The sequence below is a fragment of the Neoarius graeffei genome, chromosome 25 (genome assembly GCF_027579695.1).
Source record: "Neoarius graeffei isolate fNeoGra1 chromosome 25, fNeoGra1.pri, whole genome shotgun sequence".
Taxonomy (NCBI): domain Eukaryota; kingdom Metazoa; phylum Chordata; class Actinopteri; order Siluriformes; family Ariidae; genus Neoarius; species Neoarius graeffei.
In genome coordinates this window covers 36868301-36890770 of record NC_083593.1, presented here as the reverse complement: position 1 = coordinate 36890770, position 22470 = coordinate 36868301, and the positions used below count along the sequence as shown (strand labels likewise).

Here is a 22470-nt window from a genome sequence, read left to right as displayed (position 1 = left end):
ATGTTAGTTCATCTGCAGTTTTGTAAGCGAGGAAGTTTATGTAGCTTGCACAATTTTTTTTTTTTTAAAAAAGACATGAATGCTCCTGTGTTGAGTTTGTGGTCAGTTCTGGTTCATCTCACTGCCTGCTACTGGTCCACCATTGGCCAGTGCCTAGTGCTGCTCATCCAGAGGCGGGACAATTAGGATATTTGGACTTGTGACCTCCTGCTGTTGGCCAACTGCTGTTCTGTTGCACTTCAACTATTTCTCAACAAGGTCACCCTCTGCTGGAAAGACGCATTAAATAAACTCTGCAAATGTCTCACGCTGAGCAACTGTTGATCATTTCATTGCTCCAGAACTGTACAGTACATTGCTGTCAAAGTGTAAGATCCAATTTATTAGTACTGTAGTCAGCTTGCAATGAAGTTCTACCAAACAGACGTCTTACTGACATTTAATATTGAAACAGCATCTACGGAATAACAGCAGACATTCTAGTGGAGTTTTTGCATTGAATTTTAGCCTAAAATACACGAGACATTTATCCAAAACCTCGTCAAAATGTAAAATTCATCTCTGATCCATTCAGAAAAAATCTTAAAACAAAACACCACACTTTAAAGAAATATTTTTCAAAAATAAAGGCATGATTTATTAGTACCAATCACCTCAAGGTTACATTGATGAGCAAGAGGACACTACAAAACCAAGTGCTTTTTAATACCCCCTTAAAGTTTTTATACAACACTTGGACTTGGTATTACTAACTCAAATTTCATTAACAAATTCACTCTATAAACAAATCTGACCATTAAACAAATCTAACTGGATGGACAGACCAGTTACTAATGCACATTTGATAGTTTGGAATCAAACCTGCGTTAACTGGAAAAACTTAAGCTTAATGCGTTGATAGTTTTCTTTTTATTGTCAGGTATCAGTTACACTTCACTCAAACTTGATTCCTTGTGCCAGCGGGAGGTCCTTGCTGTAGTTGATGGTGCTGTGAGAGGGAAAAGAAAATATATTTAAATTCTCTCATACAGAATTTGTCTATTATGCACCAGTTCCAATGCTCACTCTTGGAGGAACACTTAAAACATTGTTATAAACCAGTCAGCCAGAACATTAAAACCACTGACGTGAATAACATTATTTCATTACAATGGCACCTATCAAGGGTGGGATATATATGAGGCATCAAGTGTACAGTCAGTTCTTGAAGTTGATGTGTTGGAAGCAGGAAAAAAAATTAAAAAGAAGGGGGGGGGGATCTGAGCAACGTTGACGAGGGCCAAATTGTGATTGCTAGATGACTGGGTCTGAGCATCTCCAAAATGGCACATCTTGGGGAGTGTTCCTGGTATGCAGAGGTGAATACCTACCAAAAGTGGTCCAAAGAAGGACAACTGGTGAACCTGCAATTGTCATGGGCACCCAAGGCTTAACAATACGCATAGGGGGTGAAGGCTAGCCTGTCTGTCCAACCCGACAGAAGAAGCTCATCTCATCTCATTATCTCTAGCCGCTTTATCCTGTTCTACAGGGTCGCAGGCAAGCTGGAGCCTATCCCAGCTGACTACGGGCGAAAGGCGGGGTACACCCTGGACAAGTCGCCAGGTCATCACAGGGCTGACACAGACAACCATTCACACTCACATTCACATCTACGGTCAATTTAGAGTCACCAGTTAGCCTAACCTGCATGTTTTTGGACTGTGGGGGAAACCGGAGCACCCGGAGGAAACCCACGCGGACACAGGGAGAACATGCAAACTCCGCACAGAAAGGCCCTCACCGGCCACGGGGCTCGAACCCAGACCTTCTTGCTGTGAGGCGACAGCGCTAACCACTACACCACCGAGCCGCCTTGTAAACTGTCATTTTGAAATAGCATTTTGATTCTTGAAATGACGTCAAAATCCACCTGATGTGTTTCGTAAATACATTCAGTTAACAGGAAGTCAATGTGCGACAGACCTGAAAACGGTACAGAACCCCAAGCTGAAGCTCGGCGCCAAATATCAAGCGCTTGTGATTTGTAGTTGCTGAGAAAAGTGTTATGAAAATTTTGTAAATCCACGCTGTGTGTTTCGTAAATACATTCAGGTCAGTACACAGGAAGTCGATATGCGACAGATCTGAAAACGGTATACACTATAGAACCCCAAGCTGAAGCTTGGTACCAAATATCAAGCAGTTGTGATTTGTAGTTGCTGAAAAAAAAAAAAAAAGTGTTGAAAAATTTTGTAAATCCACACTATGTGTGTTTCGTAAATACATTCAGGTCGGTAAACAGGAAGTTGATGTGCGACAGACCTGAAAACGGTCTACACGGTTTCGAACCCCAAGCTGAAGTTTGATACCAAGTGGCTATGGTTTGTGATTGCTGAGAAAATGGGCGTTTCGAACGGATGGAGGAGATATGGATGTAAACCAGTATAAGCCCCCCCCTTCCTTCGACGCAAGGTATAAAAAGTTAATGCTAGCTATGACAGAAAGGTGTCAGGACACACCGTGCATTGCAGCTTGGTGCGTATGGCTCAGTGTCCATGCTGACCCTTGTCCACTACTGAGCATCAGAAGATGGCCGGGTCTGAGGACTCGTTTTCCTTGACATCCTGTGGATGGCCAGGTGCATGTACATCCCTTACTTGGAGAAAGATGGTACCAGGATGTACTATGTGAAGAAGCCATCAGAGGCAGTGTGATGCTCTAGGCAATGTTCTGCTGGGAAACTTTGGGTCCTGGCATTCATGTAGCGGTTACTTTTTACACGTCCTATCTATCTAACCATCGTTCCAGACCAAGTACACCCCTTCATGGCAGAGGTATTCCCAAATGACAGTGGCTTCTTGCAGCACTATAATGTGCTCTTCTACACTGCAAAAATTGTTCAGGAACAGTTTGAGGAACATGACAGAGTTCAAGATGTTGATTTGGCTTCCAAAATCCCCAGATCCCAATCCGATCGAGCATCTGCAGGATATGCTGGACAAACGAGTCCAATCCACAGAGGCCCCACCTCACAACTTACAGGACTTGCTGCTAATGTCTTTGTGTCATACCACAGCACACCTGAAGAGGTCTTGTGGAGTCTGTGCCTCGATGGGTCAGAGCTGTTTTGGTGACACAAGGGGGACCTACAGGGCGGCACGGTGGTGTAGTGGTTAGCGCTGTCGCCTCACAGCAAGAAGGTCCGGGTTCGAGCCCCGTGGCCGGCGAGGGCCTTTCTGTGTGGAGTTTGCATGTTCTCCTCATGTCCGCGTGGGTTTCCTCCAGGCGCTCCGGTTTCCCCCACAGTCCAAAGACATGCAGGTTAGGTTAACTGGTGACTCTAAATTGAGCGTAGGTGTGAATGTGAGTGTGAATGGTTGTCTGTGTCTATGTGTCAGCCCTGTGGTGACCTGGCGACTTGTCCAGGGTGTACCCCGCCTTTCACCCGTAGTCAGCTGGGATAGGCTCCAGCTTGCCTGCAACCCTGTAGAACAGGATAAAGCGGCTAGAGATAATGAGATGAGATGTTATGGCTGACTGGTGTACGTAGCAACCTACAAGTGTCTCCCTATCGGAGAACTGTTTTCAGAAGGACCTTTAAATTATAGTTGAATAAAAGAAGCCCACTATCCTAAAATTGCATTTCGCATTACATTCACCAGCCAATTTAATAGGAACCCTATTAAATTGGGTTTAATAGTGTTCATTATTATTATTATTATTATTATTATTATTATGTAACCCTGCTCATTTATGTAATTATCCAAAATCACATGGAAGTAGTGCAATGCATAAAAATATGCATTACGGATACAGTAATAGCCACAGTGAGCAGAAAAGCTTTTCAGAATACACATCAAACCTTGAGGCAAATGGGTTAGAACAGCAGAAGACCACACTGGGTTCCATTCTCATAACAAATCTGAGGCTACAGCATGCACAGACAGCAGGTATGACCAACTCTTCAAGACTATACATGACCCAGGCATGGAGGGTTGTAGGAAGTTTTCCTAAGGTTTGTGCCTGCCTGCATCTCTCTCCCACAAATCCAAGGGAAGAAAATTTTCCTTTGTGTAAAACGCAGACAGATAGCGTACGAGTGCGCTTACCACGTGGACCTCCTCATATACTGCTTCCACGAGTCGCTGCCTGACTCACGTCCACCTCCTGTGTGCTTTTCCCCTCCTGTACACACAAAAAGCCACACGCTCATCATCAGAGCCTAATCTAGGAATTTGAAAATAGGGGACAGATCCCTCACTAGTTGGAGAAACAGGGGACAGAAAATATTAACATAGGTAAAAATATCCCTCATTTGTTCCAGTTAGTGGGGACAGAAAAATAAGTAATACATTGGTAGATATTTTCAAGAGTACATCTATAAACAGAAGAGTTTTATTAATAAAACTAAATACATGTAACACATTCATATCAGATGTTAATCTATATAATATCATAATTATGGCACTATATACAGTGATACAAAAACCATATCAGCAAACACTTATCCACAGTTTATAGTATTGCACAAACATGATCAGATCTGAACTTTAAAAACGTAAAGATTTTAGATCAAAAACTATATGAAGACTTATATACTGCAAAACCTTACAAATATTACTAGTTTTCTGTTATATGACTAGGTTACTGTTTTACTATAAATCATGTGACTAGCCTATTTTTACCGATTTGACCACCAGTAGTATAATGTTGCATTTCAAATATGACTAGGTTAGGCCCCGGTCACACCGCCCGAACTTTGCTGGAGCGTTCCTGGAGCGGTGAAAAAAATTCATCACCACTCGTAACCGTTCACCACCGTTTAACAAAAGTTGGCCCCCGTTAAAGCAACGCCATATACGCTCGGCCACCACTGATGTTTCTCGAGAGGCCCTCCTACCGCTCCGAAAGTTTTGAGCTGCACAAAATATTGCGAGCGGTGAGGAGGGGGCAATTTTCCGCCCCGGCAAAGTTCACGCCCGCTCCACCAACGCCCAGTCAAAGTTTGGCACCGCTAGACGCAAGTTCGTGGACGCTTGGGTCCGCTAGGCCAACGCAGAAATCTTGAACGCTGGACCACCGCTGCTTCGCCAGCGTTGCCCAGGCGGCGATTAAATGTTGCACAAACTTCGGTGGAGCGGTTGTAAGCGTTTTACGAGCGGACACGGGGTTGCTGGAACGGTGTCGGGCGTTGAAGCAGCTATCCATGGCGGCGATGAACTTTGGTTTGGCGTTGGTATAGAGGTGTCGGAGCGGGACCAGAATTTGGCTATTAATACGGGGAGAAATGGACCAGGAGCTCATTTGGAATCAAGCTGCCGTTGAGTTCAGACCTCATCTATATCGAATTTGCTCAAAGTTACAGTAAAACTGTATCACCATGGATGCTGAGAGACTTGCTATGATTGGTGCTAAACCAACTTTATACCCCCGCCGAGCCAAAGCCCGCATGCGCAGAACGCCGCTATACCAACGCTCGCGTCACCGCTAAACCAACGCTCGCTACCGCTAAACCAACGCTAAAGCAACGCCGGCTTCAGCGGTGCGCCGCTAAGCCAACGCCCGTGTTTTCGATTTTTTTCCCCATTTTGTGCGCGGTGATGAGCGTTGTCAAAATTCGGCCCCCCCTCCCTACCGTTCAAGGAACGCTCCAGCAAAGTTCGGGCGGTGTGACCGGGGCCTTAATATTGCATCATTTGATATAGTTAAGTCTAAAATCCATGTAGTCTTGCCACTATTAATTAAGATGATGATGAAAAATCTGACTTTCTGAATAAAATAAAATCACTATCAAATATTTAAAAATGCTCTCATATTTGTTTTGTTCAGACCACCTTTCATGAAAGTGAAAAATATTAAACAATCTACCTATGTTTAAACTAGATTTTGACATAAATGACTGGAGATAATCTCAAAATTCAGACTTCCTAAAAAGTATATAATCTCTATCATTTACAATCTTACAGTACCTACAATTACACAAGAACAGATTCAATATATTTCATAATATTTTAAATAAAACTTTTCGTTTTCTTCTTGGTCGGTCCATCGGTAGTATTTGTATCGGGTTGTGTAATGTCAGCTGGATTAGTATCTGTCACTTCTGCGTCTTCGTTTTGTTTCCTTTTTTCGTCCAAAGGTCTTTCAACGTGACCACGCGTTTTGACATTGTTATGTTTGGATGAGACAGAACAATATGCCATGTGCTTTTGGGTATTTTTAAAACACTTCACACGATTGGTTGAGATACACTGTCTTCCGGTTCAGTGACCAATGATATAATAGTTCACAAAACTGTTTTACCCGCTAAATAAAACCATTCGGAATACTTCGGTCCTTTCCGATTGGTGTGTAAACAACACTATATTTACCGCAGCGCTTGCTAGCTGGTGCTGACAAATTGATACGCACAAGATTCAGTAAAACGTGACTACATGCTCTCTACTTATAAATGCACGACAAAATGAATAGATACGCGATATCACTCTCGTGCCCAAAAAGTGGATGTGCGACAGACAGATAAAAAAAGCGTATTATGCGCCCTAGATTAGGCTCTGATCATCCGTTCCTTCCGCCAGCCTCTGTTAGTACTGTAAAAAGGAATGTGTACCCACCGAAGGCTCCTCCAATCTCAGCACCGCTGGTTGGAATGTTGACATTCACAATGCCACAGTCTGATCCTTTAGGTCTGGAGGAAACAAAATCCTCTCAGTCTCCCAACAGCTACTTTACACTTATTAAAACATTAGCAGTGCACATATTTATAGAGTCCACATACCCGAGCCAGCGGAACACTCTGCCCATGTCTTTTGTGAAGATGCTGCTGGTGAGACCCTGCTTGACTTCGTTATTCCAGGCGAACGCCTCCTCTTCTGTCTAACGGTAAAACAAGCCAGGGAAGGAGACACACACACCATTGAAATTTGGAAACCCATATGCCTGTCGAGAGAAAGAAAAGAAAAGTACCATTTCCTACCTTGAATTTGATCACATAGAGAATTGGCACGAAGGTTTCTGTCTGAACGATAGGGGCGTCATGTGCCAGCCCAGTGAAGATGGTAGGCTCCACGTAGTGACCAGGGCGATCCATGACCTGCGCAGCAAATTTAGAGGTAGAATTCAGTTTTGCAATAGAGGTTCTTCAGTAAAGGCGTCACAGATACACAACATATCTACCAAAATGCTGCTTTCCAACCCTGTTTACATGCACGAGACCCAGTGAAAAGTGCAACACTGTACCTTTCCACCACAAACCAGAGTGCCACCCTGCTGCTTGGCTTGCTCTATGGCTGCCAGGTACTGGTCCACAGCTTGCTTGGAGTGCAGAGGACCATACAGTGTACTAGCTGTTGACCAACATACAAAAATACACTCAGTACTAAGCTATTTGGTTATGATGCGCAAAAAAAAATAAAAAATTATTTATTCATGACTATAAATCAGTGGTTCTCTACTGGTGTGCCATAAATTAAGGAATCCAATGCATTTTTATACAGGCTCATGAAATAGTACTTCTTTCAAATACACCAAGGACACTGCTTCTTAATGTAAATCATTTGTAGTTCGTAACTTATTACACCTTTTACAATTTTTATCAAAATGGCCTTTCATCCCAATCTCAGTCTGATTTCGAAAATAAATTTAGGTCTAGGGAGAAGGATTATTATTGCAGCGACCAGAAAAGTCGGTCACTCACTGCTGTCGGCTACATGTTGCAAGTGCAAAGACTCTTGGGAAATGTCAATGTTGAAGCATAGAGCGCGTTAGAGGCTATATAGCAAATGAGCCACCATGTTCGAGACTCCTACACTAACTGATCACCTCTGGCCAGTATTCATGGTAGGCATGATCATTCTGGATATGGGGGGGTGGAGCTTCTCCTAGATCCATGGACTGTACAGAGCACATCTGTCTCATGACACCTTCCATGCATGCTTGCCACATTAGTTCACTGCCTGTCAACATGGTTGCTAGGATACGTTGTAGAATCACGGTCACCTACTTTTACATTTTGATTTGATGGAATGGAGAGATTTAACAGCTACTGCAACCCGCAAAAAAACAGGTAGATGGTCTGACAGTCTGCTGTATTGCAATATAGGTCAAATCTTGCTAATGACATTATAGCCCATCATAATGTGGGCGGCATTCTTCATAATCAATAACCAACTTTAAGTTGGTGTGTGGGGCGGCACGGTGGTGTAGTGGTTAGCGCTGTCGCCTCACAGCAAGAAGGTCCGGGTTCGAGCCCTGTGGCCGGCGAGGGCCTTTCTGTGTGGAGTTTGCATGTTCTCCCTGTGTCCGCATGGGTTTCCTCCGGGTGCTCCGGTTTCCCCCACAGTCCAACGATATGCAGGTTAGGTTAACTGGCGACTAAATTGACTGTAGGTGTGAATGGTTATCTATGTGTCAGCCCTGTGATGACCTGGCAACTTGTCCAGGGTGTACCCCGCCTTTCGCCCGTAGTCAGCTGGGATAGGCTCCAGCTTGCCTGCGACCCTGTAGAACAGGATAAAGCAGCTAGAGATAATGAGATGACATTGGTGTGCCTTTAAGTACTGGTTTGACCTCTGGTGTGCATTAGCCTGCCAGAATGTTTGAACCTCTGCTATAGACCCTTTTCAGTCACGTGACCTTCGTAAACGCGACCGCCATTTTGGACATGTAGTGGACTTCGGCTCGAATCAGTTTGAATGCGAGGAAGGCGACAAACGAAAAACATAAAAGAAAAAGGAGCGAGATGTAGAAAACACCTTCACTATCCAGCGACGTAGGGCATTTACAGGGCGAGCAGAGGGAGAGGTATTTGCAAAAACTGAGGTTAGCAGGCTTAGAGAACGATGTTTACCTGCTTCCACCAGGATTGTTCACTGACGTACGGAAGTACACGAAGCCCTCGTCTTTACCTGACTTCGGCCCACATGATCTGTATACCTATGTCGTTAAAAACCCATCGCCATACACATACACGCCAACGTCCGAGGTTCCGGAGTGCGCTCCGGCTTGCTCCCCCTCAAATTAAGCAGCGCGCTCTGGCTTGCTCCCCCTCAAATTAAGCAGCGCGCTCCGGCTTGCTCCGGAGCAAGCCGGAGCGCGCTGCTTAATTTGAGGGGGAGCAAGCCGGAGCGCGCTCCGGAACCTCGGCCGGAGCACTCCGGAACCTCGGACGTTGGCTCCGGCAGCTATTTACACTGGATCCGGTGTAAATAGCTGCCGGATCATAATTACAGTAAACTAGTAAATACAGTAAAGGAAAAACTTGAGACTGAAAGGTTTTAACACTCATCCAAATGACTGAACGTAAACATTGCTACAGTAACATACCAGCTGCTGTTGTTGACATTAGCTAGTCAACAATAGCTACTACAGAAGAACAAAGAGGTTACAATGGGTTATTTTAACCCATTTGGTTACAAACTCGCCGCCACAGAATGTTAACAGCAATGTAATGCCTTTTCTGGCTAATTTTATTCGTCTTACCTCCAACAAAGTGGTCACTACACAAGCGTTGGTATGCCGAGGGCTGCCAATCTGTTAATGGCCACTATCCATCTTCTCCGTCGGGATCTGATAAAATGATAACCCTTGCCTTGTGTGTTGATGGTTACTACATCCAGGTGCACAACAATATAGTGGCATGATGGAAGTCTTGCTGAAAGTAAAAACTTTCTTTGCTGCCATTCCTCAATGTTGGCTGTGGTAAACTACTGGTAGTACATGTCCAAAATGGCGGCCGCGTTTGTCGTGACGTCACGTGAAAAGGGTCCATAGATGATAATTTACAAACTGTGCATAAATATTTTAATTTCCGATTCATTATTTTCCTTCTGATACAACAAAGAGTAGTTTGGCATTTTTAGAGCCCTCTGCTACTCTGAAAATATGATGAAAACATTGACAAGCCTTTGTCTTCCCCTCACGTGACCCCACCCTTACTCGTAAAGTGCCTTTTAACTAAAATCATGTCAGCTCTGGCTGGGGAAGTGGCTAATTTCCAAGCTCTGTGTGTGGGTTTTTTTTTTTTTTTTTGGGGGGGGGGACGACACAAAACCCCATCCACCTATATTGCACCGCATAGCAATATTTAACAATTATTGGCCAAAGGCAAAGTGACTGACTAAAACGACGACGACGAAATTGAGGTTATTTAGTTTTCACCGATATTTACTGCACCACATAACTGTTTTAGTATAAATACACAGGTGATTATAGGAAATCGCGCACGCTGATTGGGCAATAAATTCGGACCATTTCTCAATAGTCACCTCGAGCAACTCGGCAAAATAGAGACCAATTGCTTCGCCACCGTAAGTGAGCAAGAATTACAAATTATGAAAGAAAATGCTGTTCCTAAAAGCACGAAAGATGCGCCAAAGTTTGGTCTAAAACTATTCAAAGGTAAGGCGGAATTGAGATTTATTTTATCTATTTCAGAACAAAGTCTTTTGTGAGACTCTGGATAGATAAGTGACAAGTCTGTGTGCGCCTTTATTACATTTCCACACTACTTTTGAAGTTTGAAATTTTTTTGAATGCAATTTTTTTTTTTGAATAATGACCTGTGTATTTATACTAAAACAATTATCCACCTCAGGCTCAGTGAATAATAACCTCAACTTCGTCTCAGTTATTATTCACTAATGCTCACTTCGCCATTGGTGAATAATTGCTAATTCTAGGTATATTTTAAATCCTATTATTTATTACAGGTCTAGAAATATTTTATAGACTACACCTTTAAAGTCGGCTCTCCTCTTTTTATTTATTTATGTACACACCAAACTAGCAAAAAGATTGTGTGCGTGTGTGAGCCTAAATTAACTTACGGTCCCAGGGGTCCCCAATGCGGACTTGCTTGTAGGCTTTGATTAACCTCTCCATGACCTGATCATGAACACTCTCATGTAGCATCTAGTGAACACAGTGAAAGACCGATTATAGACTGCAGATTACTAATAACCAAAGCATGGCTCATAAGATTAAAAGGGAACAAAAAAAAAAAAAAACTCATTTTCATTTTCACAGTCGTTGTTTCTTCATACCATTCATATCTTTTATTGGGAATGTTGCATTTTGCATAAAGTCTAGCTTACAGTACTCCTTTTGTTTTGACTGTATAATGTAGAGCAGAGGTGTACAATCATATCTGTAAAAGGCCAGTGTAGCAGTGCGTTTTCATTCCAACCAGTCAGGAGCCATATCTGACTCCAGTTAAATTCAATTTTATTTGTACAGCACTTTCAACAAAAAGTATTTTAGCAAAGCAGTAAACCAGATATAGATCAGCAAGTCAGAAACCACAATGGCAAGGGCAAACTCTGACAACGTGAGGAAGAAACTTTGAGAGGAATCAGCCTCAAAAGGAAACCCGTCTACTTCAAGGTGTCACCAGATTGTGTAGGATTATGAAAAACATTCTATAACTGTATCTCAAGTCAGACAGTGCCAAGTGTACTTAAATGATGTTTAGTACAAGTATATTGTGAATAAGAGTCCTGGGATAAGTACAGCAGAGTCTTGTTTATAATTTCATCTTAGCCTTCAAGTGATTATCGGGGTGGATGCTAATCAGTTGAAATGAAAATATGCAGCCACACTGGCAGATAAGATTCTCCACCCTAAATAGAACAAGAGTGCTCGGAGAGCACAGTATCCCCCGCTGGCAACTATGCCATAACTCTGGTAAAATGTAACTGAATTGAATGAAATTGCAATATGCGTATCACTGACGTATAACAAAGAATCCTGTCAAGTTTCGTGAAATTCCTCCAAAAATTGTGAGAGGAGTTGATTTCAGAAGGTGAGTACCCTTCCTGGGCCGGCCAGCCAGCCATCGCCACAACATAATCCCCCTTCGGGCCTTTCGGTCAGCGGGGGATAAAATTGTGAGGGAAGTTGATTTCAGAAAGCAAGCACACCTTGATGAAATTGCCAAAAGTACAAGTTGGTTAATAATCAAGGGCATTAGCCGGGTTTATCAAGGAAATCAGAAAATGGTGACAGCTGTCCAAAGCCCCATAAAGCTGCCCGACATGATTGAAGCGGTGGGCAGAGCTGTCGGCACTCAGACTGTGGCTATTCAGAACTTGAACGGCAACATGGATATCATCATGGAGAAGCTTTTGGCTTTGCAAAGGAAAATCAGAGCTTAATCTAGGAATTTGAAAATAGGGGACAGATTCCTCACTAGTTGGAGAAACAAGGGACAGAAAATATTAACATGGGTAAAAATATCCCTCATTTGTTCCAGTTAGTGGGGACAGAAAAATAAGTAATACATTGGTAGATATTTTCAAGAGTACATCTATAAACAGAAGAGTTTTATTAATAAAATTAAATACATGTAACAAACATTCATATCAGATGTTAATCTATATAATATCATAATTATGGCACTATACATATCCATTAATACAGTGATACGAAAACCATATCAGCAAACACTTATCCACAGTTTATAGTATTGCACAAACATTATGATCAGATCTGAACTTTAAAAATGTAAAGATTTTAGATCAAAAACTATATGAAGGCTTATATACTGCAAAACCTTACAAATATGACTAGTTTTCTGTTATATGAGTATGTTACTGTTTTACTATAAATCATGTGACTAGCCTATTTTTACCAATTTGACCACCAGTAGTATAATGTTGCATTTCAAATATGACTAGGTTAATATTGCATATCAAATATGACTAGGTTAATATTACATCATTTGATAAGTCTAAAATCCATGTAGTCTTGCCACTATTAATTAATAATAAGATGAAAAATCTGACTTTCTGAATAAAATAAAATCACTATCAAATATTTAAAAATGCTATCATATTTGTTTTGTTCAGACCACCTTTCATGAAAGTGAAAAACATTAAACAATCTACCTATGTTTAAACTAGATTTTGACATAAATGACTGGAGATAATCTCAAAATTCAGACTTCCTAAAAAGTATATAATCTATCTATTTACAATCTTACAGTACCTACAATTACACAAGAACAGATTCAATATATTTCATAATATTTTTAAATAAAACTTACATAATACCAAACATTATCAAACTAATTTTATATTGGCATTAGGAAAATAATACCAAATTCAAACTTCAAAAACCATTATCAATCAGAATCAAATGACTTAGTATGTCTTCACACTGTCATATAATTACTCTAAGATCATATTTGTACACAAACTTGTATATATCAACTAAGCACCTTTACTATTTGAATATGATTAATAACATAATACTCACTTCTGTGTCTTCGTTTTGTTTCCTTTTTTTGTCCAAAGGTCTTTCAACGTGACCACGCGTTTTGACATTGTTATGTTTGGATGAGACAGAACGATATGCCATGTGCTTTTGGGTATTTTTAAAACACTTCACACGATTGGTTGAGATACACTGTCTTCCGGTTCAGTGACCAATGATAATAGTTCACAAAACTGTTTTACCCGCTAAATAAACCATTCGGAATACTTCGGTCCTTTCCGATAGGTGTGTAAACAACGCTATATTTACTGCGGTGCTTGCTAGCTGGTGCTGACAAATTGATACGCACAAGATTCAGTAAAACGCGACTACATGCTCTACTTATAAATGTGCGACAAAATGAATAGATGTGCAATATCACTCTCGTGCCCAAAAAGTGGATGTGCAACAGACAGATAAAAAACGCATATTACACGCCCTAGATTAGGCTCTGAAAATGGATCGATTCGGAGACCAGAATGGACAAACAAAGTAGTCGTGTAAAATAATGCGTCTACTTGCCCCAAGACCAAACAATCCCAATCTTATCTGCATTCGGCTCCCTCAGACAGCACTGGCCTTGGCCAAGGCCGTTGCTGGAACAACAACTCCCCCTGAAGATCACTGCAGTGAGATGCTCTTGCATTCCTTCCCCCACTCTCCACGGTCGCCGCTTTTTACCCCCAGTGTGACAAGCGGGTGCACGACCAGCGCCGTCATGGCTGCAGGAACCGGCTGCTTGCTTGCGCTGGGTTACCTATTCCCCTCCCCCCCTCCTCAAGTCCCGAGTTTTCATGTAAAGTGTACTGTGTTATTTTGTGCTTATGTGCTGAGGTGTTCACTGTTCCCACACTGTACTCCCCACAGGAGCATAGTGTGGGGGGTTGCTTTTTCTCCTCCCCTCTCCTCATGTTTTCTGTATTTTTTCTTTTCATCCTTGTCTTCCTGTCCTGTCTACTCCCCCTCTGTCAATTGTATGCATGTGTATATGTAAGGACGGGCTGATGGTCAATTTCACTGGCACGGACTAGTGACAATAAAGGGTTCATTCATTCATAACTCTGGTAAAATCTGCCCAAATTAAACAAAATTTCAATATGCGTATAACTGTCATATAACAAAGCCTTTTGCCAAGTTTGGTGAAATTCCTCCACAAATTGTGAGAGGAGTTGATTTCAGAAGAACATACACCCTCGTGGAATTGTCAAAGTACAGGTTATTTAAAATCAAGGGTCAAAACTCTGGTAAAATTTTCACAAACAAAATTAAATCGCAATATGCGTACTACCGTCATATAACAAGGGCTTTTGCCAAGCTTCGAGAAATTCGCCCAAAAATTGAGAGAGGAGTTGATTTCAGAAAAGTGAGTACCCTTCCCGGGACGGACAGACATCACCACAACATAATCCCCCTTCGGGCCTTTCGGCCAGTGAGGGGATAATAAAAAGTCTCATCATATCATGATTTTTTTTTTTTGCAAATCAGTGTGTGTCACTCAAATGCTACTCACCAGTCTCCTAGTAGTGGTACAGCGCTGACCTGCAGTTCCCACGGAAGCAAATAGAGCTGAAGGCACTACCAGGTTAAGGTCGGCGTCCTCAAACACTAACAATAACAACAACAGTTTTTCTTCTATCAGCTATACAAGAAGCAGGGCTCCATGCAAATCTTTTGAACACTAGCTTACCGATGATGGCATTGTTCCCTCCCAGCTCCAGCAGCTGTCGACCTGGCCAGAAAATAAATAAATATCCAATATCTTCATACAGATGCCCCAAATTCAAGAAACAACTGTGAAAACAATGTCACACAAGCTGAAGTGAATCATGGGTAGCAAGAAACAGATCACTCACCAAACCGCTCCTGCACCATCAGAGCCACCTGTTTGCCCACCTGAGTGCTGCCAGTGAAAGACACGAGGTCAACCCGCTCATCTTTCGCAAGGGCCGTGCTACAAAAAGAACACAAGTAAACCTGAAGTGTGCACAAGGGAGCATCAATGTGTCCAAATCATAAACTGCCCTTTTCCACTGAATGGTACTGGCTCGACTTGCTTTTGGCATCAGTAGTTTGTTTTCCGCCCTAAATTGACCGTAGGTGCCAATGGTTGTTTGTCTCTGTGTCAGCCTTGCGATAACCTGGCGACTTGTCCAGGGTGTACCCCGCCTCTCGCCCATAGTCAATTGGGATGGGCTCCAGCTTGCCTTCGACCCTGTATAGGAATGTTAACCGATGACCATTTGACCAATGGTTGACCGAATCAGCGTCAACCGGTTAATTTTTTTTTTGGTTGTCGGTTAAAAAAAAAAAATCAATCAATCGTTTTGGAGCTGCCGATTTTGGAGCGGAGAACCTGGAATTCTGTGTTGTAAACTCTTGGGGCATGCCATGTGGTGTAAGGATGACAGCTGACAAATCAGAAACACCCGTTCAGTCATGTCCCGCCCTCCCACCCCAGTTGAAGACAGCTGCCACTCAGCGAAAGAAAAGTCTCAGTGTTGGATTACATTTTACTACGATGTTAACCAGGTACGGAACATCAAGGAAATTCTTGACTATCAAAGAAACAAGAACACGGCGCATGAATGAAGTCGATGGTTGATTAGTCCGGTGAATATTAATGTCAACGTAATAATAATAATACACAAGATCTGAACTAAAACCTGGTTACTCACTGATGTTACTTATGCCGCTTTTCCACTACAAACGCGGCTGAGTCGGGCTGAGCCATGCCGTGCTGAGTCGGGCTGAGCGGGGCTGTTGGGGTTGCATTTCGACTACAACCGCGCTGAACCGTGCTGGCTGGAAGTGGGTGGACACATTGGGTGGAGTTAGCGAAAGTGGGTGGACGTCAGGTGATGTCGTTAAGCAGCACAAACAGTGACATCAGTGATCTTTTAAGCGGTAGTCTCACGACCCGAATAGTAAACAATAAACATGGAGGACATGGAGTCGTTAGTGTTGCTGGTCTTGGTGCTGTGGCTTGTTGTCACCGACAACGCCAACAGATACTGGCAAGAGCGTATAGATGAGCCGAGGCGCATAAGGCTTCAGAAATTCTCGTAATTCGTAATTCTTCTTCTTCCGGGTTTGCGGTGTTTACAGATCCCAGCGTGCTCGCGGGGCGTGTGTGGGCATGTGAGGACACTCCTCCTCACCAATCAGTGCACAGGGGAGTGTCTGCTCACGCCCCCAGCCTCACTCGGCACGGTTTGGCTCGCTTCAGCCCCACTCCAAAACGGTGCGAGTTTTAGGGGCTAAGCAGGGCTGAAGCGAGCTGAGTCGTGCTGGTTTTTGGTAGTCGAAACGCGAGCCGTGTCGGGCTGAAGTGAGCTGAAGCGAGCTGAAGTGAGCTGAAAAAGGGTAGTGGAAAAGGGCCATTAGCATCAGACAGTTGTTATATTAGCTTAGCGGCTAATCAGCTCAGCTATCCCATTCCCAATGGCTGTGCACAATTAGCAGCCATGTAACCGTAATATCAGTAGCTGGAAAACAATTGCAGTATGAGGTCTCTGTGGCTCACTTTGAAGAAAAGTGCCTAGTCCGTAGCAGTATGCAACATCAACACACAGCCTACTGCAGTTAACTGTAAACACCAGGGGCCGTATCGCTAAAGCGTCCTATCTTCAATGAAAAGTTAAGATGGGACAAGTGTATGATAGGATTGTTTTCAATAGGCTACTCAATGCAAGCACCTGTAGTGACTGAGCTAAAGCTTGCCGCTTAGAAAATAACGGCAATTTATTGAAAACATGTTCACACTGATATTTTTAATGCCAAGTTGCAACTTAACAAAAAGTGCGTGCCCCTTGCTGACACGGCCACAGACACAGACCCGGGTGGAGAAGGACAAGGAGGAGGGGTCGAGGGGGGATTTCACGCTTCTCACGATGTCTCTAAGGCCAAGTTTACATTAGACCGTATCTGTCTCGTTTTCTTCGCGGATGCACTGTCCGTTTACATTAAAACGCCTGGAAACGCCGGGAAACGGGAATCCGCCAGCGTCCACGTATTCAATCCAGATCGTGTCTGGTCCGGTGCTGTGTAAACATTGAGAATACGCGGATACGCTGTGCTGAGCTCTAGCTGGCGTCGTCATTGGACAACGTCACTGTGACATCCACCTTCCTGATTCGCTGGCGTTGGTCATGTGACGCGACTGCTGAAAAACGGCGCGGACTTCCGCCTTGTATCACCTTTCATTAAAGAGTATAAAAGTATGAAAATACTACAAATACTGATGCAAATACTGCCCATTGTGTAGTTATGATTGTCTTTAGGCTTGCCATCCTTCCACTTGCAAGTGGTAAGTGATATGCGCTGGGATCACACACACAGCGGCTCAGTCCCAAATCACTGCTTGTGCACTTCACTCGCGCGCTCTGTGAGCTGCGCAGGGCCGGAGTGCGCACCCTCCAGAGGGCACTCACTGTTCAGGGCGGAGTGATTTGGAGCGCAGGATGCCTGCGGAGCCGAGCGTATCCGTGTATTGGTATTGCTGTGTGCACGCGAATCGTGTATTGGCGTTGCTGTGTGCACACTAATCGTTTTAAAAACGTTAATCTGATGATCCGCTGATATGGTCTAATGTAAACCCCACCTAAGCTGGAGCCATTTGTCCTCCGCTTCAATACAAACCCCTCGACATCAGTGCCGCGTTTGACTAAATGTTTCGCACTGTAGAAAAGATAATGTGCGTGGAGGGCAGCGACTGGGACTGAATGTGCGGATGCTCACGGTTAGATTTAGAATAGATTCTAATAATTCCAATTCTAGAATTTTAAACTCATAGGTTAACCGACTTTAACTGGCTAATGAGGCTCGGTGGTCGGTCAAGAGTTTTTTTAGTTTTCGCCGTCCCTAACCCTGTAGAACAGGATAAGCGGCTCCAGATAATGGATGGATAGTTTGTTTTCCCAGTACAGCTGGTAATCAGAGCGATGCTGCATGAAACTGCCGTGACGTCATCTTCAACGCAACACATTCCAAAGGCTCACTGTTCGATGTATTCAGTGATTGTGCACTTACCCAATGTCAGCTCCACCACATGTCATAGAGCAGATAGCACCAGGAAGGTTATTCTGCTCCAACACCTCGGCCACAATTCTGAATGAACGTACACACACAGAAACAGACGCACACATTGTGGTGAGATGTAAATCCTGACATGTTTTATGGCAGAGTTTACTGCATTTCATAGCCATATTGGTGAACTACTGTTCACACACACTCACTTAGTCACTGCTACACTGGTCAGAGGCGTGCTTGGGGCCCCTTTCCTGCCAAGACAGGAGGCACATTTAACAGCAAAGCACTGCGAGCCAGGTATAAGTGCCACTTTATTTCATGTTTTATCTTTGACTCCTCAATTTAAAAGTCGATTAATTGAATAAGTTTTCTAACAAAAAAAAGTCTCACCAGAGGCAGACGTTGCCACAGATCAGAGCAATAGCATTGTTCCAGCCATACACTGCTACAGGGAAGTTAAAGGCAGTGATGATGCCCACCAGACCCACAGGGTTCCACTGTTCAATCAGGGCATGGCCTGGTCCTGAAAACACAATAGGAAAGAGCTTCTGAGAGACTTTCTCTACCAACAAGTGCCACTCCTGATTGCAGAGGTGCTGTGGAACCATTGTGCACTTTTTCCAGAAAAGATCCTGTTCTTGGTGTACGAATTGAGATTGCTTCCAACCTTAAATTGCTGCTAGAAGCAAGCACTGATGATGTAACGTGCTTGGGGGTCATCATGACAAACCTGAGCAACTGAGGGGGAATAACGATAATATCGATGCATCGATAGAGTATTGGTCCAGTCCTGTGCTCATTTACTCGTGCTCACAAAAAAGCTTCAACAACGCCACCTGATATCATGTGCTATTACACTACCGTTCAAAAGTTCGGGGTCACCCAGACAATTTTGTGTTTTCCATGAAAAAAGTCACACTTTTATTTACCACCATAAGTTGTAAAATGAATAGAAAATATAATCAAGACATTTTTCTGGCCATTTTGAGCATTTAATCGACCCCACAAATGTGATGCTCCAGAAACTCAATCTGCTCAAAGGAAGGTCAGTTTTATAGCTTCTCTAAAGAGCTAAACTGTTTTCAGCTGTGCTAACATGATTGTACAAGGGTTTTCTAATCATCCATTAGCCTTCTGAGGCAATGAGCAAACACATTGTACCATTAGAACACTGGAGTGAGAGTTGCTGGAAATGGGCCTCTATACACCTATGGAGATATTGCACCAAAAACCAGTCATTTACCATATTAGCAATGTATAGAGTGGATTTCTGATTAGTTTAAAGTGATCTTCATTGAAAAGAACAGTGCTTTTCTTTCAAAAATAAGGACACTTCAAAGTGACCCCAAACTTTTGAACGGTAGTGTATGTAACACAAACATTGCGTACCTTGTTGTGCAAAACAGAGCTCTGGATATATTTCGCAATTAATGATCACAGCAAAGACACGGGGACCTTGTCAATGGAAAACTGTGCATTAGTGAGCTATTGACATGTAAACACTGACAGATCAGCAAATTTATCTCAAAAGCCTTCAATATTTCACCTCTCCCTACCTTACAGATGCTGTAAATGACCAACTAGAAAAGTGAATGATTTTTAGCGCCACTGATGGGACATACTTTCAGAAGGCAGGACTGGACCGCCAATCATACGGGAGAGGCCGACAGCGTAGTCGCACACGTCAACGTATTCCTGCACCTCACCGACGCCCTCCACGTAGATCTTCCCCATCTCCAGAGACACCTGATGATAGAAACAAGTTTTCACACAGCAGTCCATGTATATGCTTTAATTCTGAAATAGTGTCAGTCGGAATGCAGAATTTTTAAACGCAAGTGTACCAAGCTGCCAAGAACTTTGATCTTTTTCCTCAGAGCATCTCCGATCTGTCTTACAATCTCCCCTCTTTTTGGAGCAGGGACCTGCAGAAAACAGTGAAGTTTGATGTCAGAGATTCAGCAAAGCTAAAAGAAGAAGCAGCTATGCTAGGAATAAAATATGACGAGATGTGAAAGCTAGACGGCCTTTCAATTTCATAAAAAAAAAAATCGGTGAAATTTAGTTCTCTCTGAATTTTGGTCATTGCGATACATGTTTATTTCTGTAACATCTCAAAAAACAGGCCATTCTGTGGCTGGGAAATTATTTAATTTGAGGGGATTCCCTAGCAAATAACATGCATGAAAATCGCTCGCTTTGTGGAGTCAAGCAAACAGAGGACGTCTGCGTGCGCATGTGCAGGTTTACCTTCGTCTTTTGGGTTTTACGGCAGCTGGCATCCACAGTGTTGCATTACTGCCATCTACAGGTTTACCTTTGACCGTGCACTGACAGTTTCATCATTCTGTCACTAAACGAACAGCTGATCACACCGAGGTGCTCGCTGACCACCGATATTTATTAGTTTGGTCCTGTGTTTCCTTTCCTTCGCAACATAACGTCTTCTTCTCACTTTCCGTTATTGTAGTCGCTCTTTCACGTTTCATTCACATCCTCCATTTTTCTCTCCTGTTTCAAATTTGTATCCCACAATACCTTGCGCGAACAGGGAAAGCCCACCATGTGATGCATGGCGTAGTATCTTGTATTGCGTCATGGTGAAGCAGGAAAAAAAATAGCAGAGAGTTTAGAGCCACATGGCCCTAAATTAATTAATTGTTCTATTTTTAAAAAAAAAAAAAACTCATAAAATTGGAAGTCTGTGATTTCAATTCAGTAGCTTTTGGTCCACTAAAAAAATAATTAGGTGTCAGGGAAAATTCTTTTAAATTACCTAAACTTGAAAAATCTGAAAGGCAGGCTACCTTTAATTGTTATCAAGGAGAACCCATTAAGGAATAACCATCTTTATTCAGTGATCTCAATGGCCCTCAATCTTGTTTAAAACCTGTTGTTTTTAAATACTCCATTTTCCTACCAATATATAAAACGTAATGCATTGTGCTTTTCAATTTCATTTTACAAGACAATGTAGACAGTCTATCATTCATAGTCTTCATGACATACTTGAACAGGATATTGTACTTCAATAAATGTTGAATATTTCAGTGTTGTGTTATGATTACAAACAAATTATGATTTCATGAACTATACATTTTTCTGTGTATAGGCTTATGCCGCTTTTCCACTACCAACACGGCTGAGTCGGGCTGAGCCGTGCTGAGTCGAGCTGAGTGGGGCTGTTGGAGTTGCATTTCGACTACAACCGCGCTGGCTGGAAGTGGGTGGACACATTGGGTGGAGTTAGCGAAAGTGGGTGGACGTCACGTGATGTCGTTAGGCGGCGCAAACAGTGACATCAGTGATCTTTTAAGCGGTAGTCTCACGACCCGGATAGTAAACAATAAACATGGAGGACATGGAGTCGTTAGTGTTGCTGGTCTTGGTGCTGTGGCTTGTTGTCACTGACAACGCCAACAGATACTGGCAAAAGCGTATAGATGAGGCGAGGCGCATAAGGCTTTATAATTCTCGTAATTCATAATTCTTCTTCTTCCGGGTTTACGGTGTTTACAGATCCCAGTGTGCTCGCGGGGCGTGTGTGGGCATGTGAGGACACGCCTCCTCACCAATCAGTGCACAGGGGAGTGTCTCCTCACGCCCCTAGCCCCACTCGGCTCGGTTTGGCTCGCTTCAGCCCCACTCCAAAACCGTGCGAGTTTTGGGTGCTAAGAAAGGCTGAAGTGAGCTCAGTCGTGCTGCTCTGAGGTAGTCGAAACGCGAGCCGTGTCGGGCTGAAGTGAGCTGAAAAAGGGTAGTGGAAAAGGCCCATTAGTATACCAGTTACAACTATAATAACTGAGGAGCGGTAGGAGGTATTAAATGTCACATTATGTTAAGACAGAGTTAACATTATTGCAGCGTTTATCAAACATATGAGCAAGTCTCTGCTCTGTGTAGCAGCTCTAGGGCCGCTGAATAAAAGTAAACATTGAATTCCTTATGTTACTTCAATCATCTAATATAATATAGAACTATTCACATATTTTATAACATTTGTACTTGTAAAGTATTATATATTATACAATAAGTTTGTTATTATGATTGTAGGTCAGCGGCTTGTAGATGAAATCACGTCCTATCTGGAGGAAGCACGTGGGCTCTGGCCCTGGCTCCTGGGCGCCGCGGTCTTGGGTGCAGTTTGTTTTGCGCTTTTGGCTTTGAGCTGGCTAAAACCCTCAGACTTTTATCAAGACGTGGGAAAAG

General features: G+C 43.1%; 1 protein-coding gene across 1 annotated transcript in view; it reads right to left on the bottom strand.

Annotated features, from left to right (window-relative positions):
• Positions 1 to 611: 611 nt before the first annotated feature.
• Positions 612 to 22470, bottom strand: part of aldh7a1 (aldehyde dehydrogenase 7 family, member A1) — a 46416-nt gene continuing 24557 nt past the window's right edge. The window contains exons 4-18 of the mRNA XM_060908668.1: positions 20106 to 20186; positions 19884 to 20007; positions 18652 to 18784; positions 18468 to 18512; positions 18262 to 18339; positions 15087 to 15184; positions 14921 to 14962; positions 14744 to 14838; positions 10809 to 10893; positions 7222 to 7328; positions 6959 to 7075; positions 6761 to 6858; positions 6597 to 6670; positions 4092 to 4167; positions 612 to 988 (exon numbers count right to left, since the gene is read on the bottom strand). Of these exons, the coding sequence (XP_060764651.1) occupies positions 934 to 988; positions 4092 to 4167; positions 6597 to 6670; positions 6761 to 6858; positions 6959 to 7075; positions 7222 to 7328; positions 10809 to 10893; positions 14744 to 14838; positions 14921 to 14962; positions 15087 to 15184; positions 18262 to 18339; positions 18468 to 18512; positions 18652 to 18784; positions 19884 to 20007; positions 20106 to 20186 (1308 nt within the window). The 3' untranslated portion in view covers positions 612 to 933. The remainder of the gene's footprint in view (positions 989 to 4091; positions 4168 to 6596; positions 6671 to 6760; positions 6859 to 6958; positions 7076 to 7221; positions 7329 to 10808; positions 10894 to 14743; positions 14839 to 14920; positions 14963 to 15086; positions 15185 to 18261; positions 18340 to 18467; positions 18513 to 18651; positions 18785 to 19883; positions 20008 to 20105; positions 20187 to 22470) is intronic.